This window comes from Camellia sinensis, chromosome 10, assembly GCF_055761805.1.
Source record: "Camellia sinensis isolate YWXY chromosome 10, ASM5576180v1, whole genome shotgun sequence".
Taxonomy (NCBI): Eukaryota; Viridiplantae; Streptophyta; class Magnoliopsida; order Ericales; family Theaceae; genus Camellia; species Camellia sinensis.
The window spans coordinates 135719831-135724412 of NC_138970.1; the positions used below are offsets into that span (position 1 = coordinate 135719831).

The 4582-nt window shown below is 50.4% G+C and overlaps 1 protein-coding gene across 1 annotated transcript; it reads right to left on the bottom strand.

Annotated features, from left to right (window-relative positions):
- Positions 1-2462: 2462 nt before the first annotated feature.
- LOC145800712 (protein MAINTENANCE OF MERISTEMS-like) lies at positions 2463-4096 on the bottom strand. Its single transcript, XM_082890441.1, has 3 exons — positions 3439-4096; positions 3150-3311; positions 2463-3056 (listed from the first exon to the last, which is right to left on the bottom strand). Exons 1-3 carry the CDS (start codon positions 3685-3687, stop codon positions 2463-2465), a joined length of 1005 nt encoding a protein of 334 aa, XP_082746567.1. The 5' UTR covers positions 3688-4096.
- Between the last annotated feature and the right edge of the window lie 486 nt (positions 4097-4582).

The window sequence follows — 4582 nt, forward strand, 5'->3', positions numbered from 1 at the left end:
CCACCACCTGCAACTTGTCCATTAACCATACCTGGGGGAGGGATGGAAAATGAGAGAATAAAGAACAGAGAGATGTACGATGAGAGAAAAGTAAGATAAGGGTTTTGTGAGAAAAACCGAGCCTGAAGGTCGAGTGATGTGAGAAAATATATGTAAGGTTGGGTGGGAAACATTACCTGCAACAGCAGTGGACTCCCAGCAAACCTAGTCGCCTCCCGGCGATAGACAGAATCCAAGCCCATCAGTGTCTCAGCCAAGGTCATGGTGATACAGCTCTTTCCTTCTCTCAAGCATTGGGCAACTTCAATCAGACGGATGCTAGCTCCGCCGAAGCCCGAGGAAAGCAAAAAGTGAGACAACAAACACAAGCAGAGGGTGTGTTGCCGGAAACCCTGCCAATAATGGTTGCTGCGGTCACCGGCGTCGGAAAAACGATGGATCAAGCCGAGAATATCCAGTTCCCCACTGCAGATCAGAGATCGAGCATCATGCGCCGTGAGCCCACACATCCGCCCTAAAGCTTGGGCATGGCCAAAACGGAGCTGGGGCAAGATCACTTCAGAGCATTCAGACTCCATCAAAACTTGAAAATCTTCGAAAGTGGGACATACCTCTTGGCCGCCGAAGCTAAAAACGTGCGTCACTGGGTTCCAGAACCTTGCCGCGGCATGGAGAAAAGGGAGATGTAGTGGAGTACGGCTCAGCGTGAATAGTGCATTCAAACCGAAACCCCGGAAGTTCAGCTTTTCCGAGCCATCTAGAGAAGTGATCCAAGATGTGAGATTTTCCGCAAGAAACGCCTCCATCTTTGTGTAAAACTAAGATGAAATGAATGTTCTCGAAGTTGAGGCTTTTATAGAGAGAAAAACACTATTCACGGGGACACGTGTCAAAAACTAGGTGGCTGCAGGAATAAGTGGCCGGCCGGCCACCTTTTCTGGCTGGCCGGCCATTCTCTTTTTCAAAAACTGGCCGGCCGGCTCCCACTCTCCATAAAATTGGCCGGCCGGCTCCCAAAGGTGGCCGGCAATGCTTCAGTGTATCTCCTTGGCCCTGTTTTACCCTTCGAGGGAAAGTTTCAAGCATTTCCATGCAACGGGAGAGTCAAAGGCCTTCATTTCCCTCTGTTTCGGATGCGTTCCGGTGCCCAGATCGTCCGAAGTACACTCTGTTGTTGCTGATTTTTGTTTATCGAGTTGTTGTTTTGATTATCGAGTTGTTATTTTGCTTATCGAGTTGTTTGTCGAGCGGACGTGTTTCGTATTTTCGAGTCGTTGCTCTCTGTTTAAACAATCTTTGTTTAAGTCTTGTTTATTTACGTTGACAACACTATTGCATTTTGTTTATCGAGTTGTAAACTTGCTAAAGTTCTGTTATATCTTAGTAAGTTGAGTTGCTTAGTTTGTCGCGTCGGTTCACTACCTGACTTGGTGATTACACAATGCACATTCCCATTCAATTTCATCTTTGTAAAATAAAATGATGCGATACGATGCTAAAAGTTTAAAAATACAAACACCTTTTCAAAAGCTATTTCATTCCATCATGTTTTACAACGAACAAAGGTACAAGTTTTACAAAAAATAAAACTACCTAACAATGAGCAAAGTGCTACAAACTACTAGCAAAAAGAAAAATAAAGCAGGAAACAGCAGTATTAATGTCCTCGGGAGCGGGAATGAGAAGCACTCCTCATCCTCTTCTGCGGGACAACCTCTGCACCATCATCATCATCCGGGTCGGAGCTGTCATCCTCAGAATCCCCCTCAGCCTCGCCTTTGTTCCCCGAACCAAGACCGGAGCCCCCCTCCTCAGCAGATGTCTCTGACTGGCGGTCGGTAACCTCCTCCTCCTCCTCGGGTTCCGCCTCTACAACGTGTGCCCTACGTCTGCGGGAGGACCCTCCTCGAGCTCCTCGAAAAGGCCGGGATGGCCCAGCTCCTCGGAAAGGCCTGGATGGCCCCGCTCCCTGAGAAGGCCCAGATGGCCCAGCTCCGCAAAAAGGCCTGGATGGCCCCGCTCCCTGAGAAGGCCCAGATGGCCTAGCTCCGTAAAAAGGCCCAGATGGCCCAGCTCCCCAAGGAGGCCCAGGTGGCCCGACCCACGGCTGAGCATATACAGGAGGCATCTGAAAATGAAAAGTTCAATACATCAGTTCAAATATGAAAATCAGATACGAGTACAATATGTGAGTGGGGTGTGTGTCGGATGTGCTCTACAATACAGAAGAATGCTCAAAACTAGTGTGTCATCAGAAGTGTGATAAATACAAGAAAAATGAGCGGTACCTGCACACCCATAACGGATAGGTGTGTTTCTCTCCGAAGGACCATGCCCTCAAGTGCGGCCATCACCCCGAGAATCTCGTCCACATACTCAACCGGAGGCTGCAGATACAAATGCAAAACTATCAGTAAAGGAATGAATGTCTAAGTACCCGACTGATAAATCAAAGCTATAAATCATACCGGTGGTGAATCAGGATCCCTGACATATCTATGGTCAGGAAGTGGAGGCTCTAGCGGAATTGGGTAAGGAGTCCCAAAACGCCATCCCGTCAACTCAGACGGCATGTCCGGCCATCCAGGATGAGGATAAGTCGGAGGAGCCGGAGGAACCGATCTACCCCCACCTCTCGATGTACCAGCCCTACTAGTAGAAGGGGCGTCTGCAGCCCGAGCCCGGGCCTGGCTCGAAGATGGCGTACCAGCAGACCTCGTCATCGGGGTGCGAGCCCCCGCCAGTGGAGGCATCAAGTATGTATGACGGTAAGTGGCATAGTCCCCCTCCTCGAGGTGCAACAGGGCATCACTACCCAGCATACCGCCGACTATCTCCTGGTGAGAGAGTCTATCAGTAATCCGCATACTGACTGGGGGTGCTGCGGGAGGGTCCTGAGAAGTATACCCCCATACCTGACGCAGAAAGCGTTCCCCCAGAAACCATGCTCTACCAATAGGTCCTTCGAGCAGGAACCTGTACTGGGAGGTGCCCGATCCTCCAGGATACTGAAATCGGAGACCATCGCCCAAGGGTGCCCAAGGCTGCCATGTAATCTGCGGATAACAAGTGAATAAACCAATCAGAAATCAGGAACGTGCAGGGCAAATCAGAGATAAAAATGGGAAGAACTGAGGGTTCTGAAGTACCTCCGATGGGCGCACAGTGTCAAAATACTGTCGCAGATAAATGAGAGTCTCTCGGGGTCTCGGCCGGTGCGGGCCCTCGAACACCAGTGAATATGGGGTCATGGGGGGCCCTGCCACCTCCAACTCTGGGGCTAATGCTGGGAAGTATACGTAGACCCATAGCTGAGAAAAGCAGTGCAGAATATAAGTACAAAGTGCTGAGAGCAAAATACAGACTGTAAAGTGCGCTGTGTATGCAATGTACAAGTAATGAAGAGCAGAAATGTAAATCAAGGGGACAGAAAAGTACCTCCCAGGCTCTCCAATAACCGCCAAGTAAGTCTCCCCGCCCGCGGGAGGTCGCGCTCATATAGTAGTAAAGGGTAGCCAGGCCGGCGCCACCCCAGTCATATCGACTGACCTGTGATAGGTCAACCAGAGCGCTCAGCAGGTATAGCCCGACTGTGTTCCCTCTATCGGCGAACAGGGTAGTCCCGAAGAGGAACATAAGGAAACCACGGGCGTACTGCTCCGTCTCCTCAGGAGTCTCGGGCACCATCTCCGCCCGCCGGAAGTGGGAAGAAAACCAAGTGTATCGGACTCTCCCAGAAACCCTGTCAACAGGCGGGCGAGCCCCCAGCAGATATGTCCAAGCGGCCTCTCACTCGCCCATGACCTCGTCATAGGGGATGGACCAACCTCCTATGTCCAGGCCGGTCAACACAGCGAAGTCCAGAGGGGTCATAGTCATGTCCCCGGTGGCAGAGAAATGAAAGGAGTTGGTGGTGTCCCACCATCTCTCTACCAGTGCCGCCATCAGTGTCCTCCTGGCAGGACAATGTGACAACCCAATGCAGAAGGCCCCGAACCCTGCCAAGTCTACTAAATCCCGGACAGCCTCCGAGAGCTCCACATACCAGTCCCGCGCGGCGGTGGAGCCATACCCCCGTACACTGCGAGAACCAACCTACATTCAGAATGAATACATGTGTCAGTATGAAATGAGCTGTGTGCCAATAAAATGAATGAGCTGTGTGCCAATAAAATGAATGAGCTGTGTGCCAATAAAATGAACGAGCTGTGTGCCAATGAAATGAATGAGCTGCGTGTTCAACTTTCAATCAGTGTGGGCTGTGTGTTCACTATCAATCTGGGCTGCGTGTTCAGGAAATTAAAGTTTGGGCTGCGTGTTCAACTTTCAACTAGTATGGGCTGTATGTTCACTATCAATCTGGGCTGCGTGTTCAGGAAATTAAAGTTTGGGCTGCGTGTTCAACTTTCAATCAGTGTGGGCTGTGTGTTCACTATCAATCTGGGCTGCGTGTTCAGGAAATTAAAGTTTGGGCTGCGTGTTCAACTTTCAACTAGTATGGGCTGCGTGTTCACTATCAATCTGGGCTGCGTGTTCAGGAAATTTAAGTTTGGGCTGCGTGTTCAACTTTCAACTAGTGTGG

Bases quoted from the DNA above. Each gene is read 5' to 3' on its own strand.
- LOC145800712 (XM_082890441.1), bottom strand. From the start codon at position 3,687: ATGGTGCCCGAGACTCCTGAGGAGACGGAGCAGTACGCCCGTGGTTTC. The intron at 3,312-3,438 runs GTACTTTTCTGT...TGCTTTTCTCAG, and splicing joins GTTATTGGAGAGCCTGGGAG to CTATGGGTCTACGTATACTT. The intron at 3,057-3,149 runs GTACTTCAGAAC...TGTTATCCGCAG, and splicing joins ACACTGTGCGCCCATCGGAG to ATTACATGGCAGCCTTGGGC.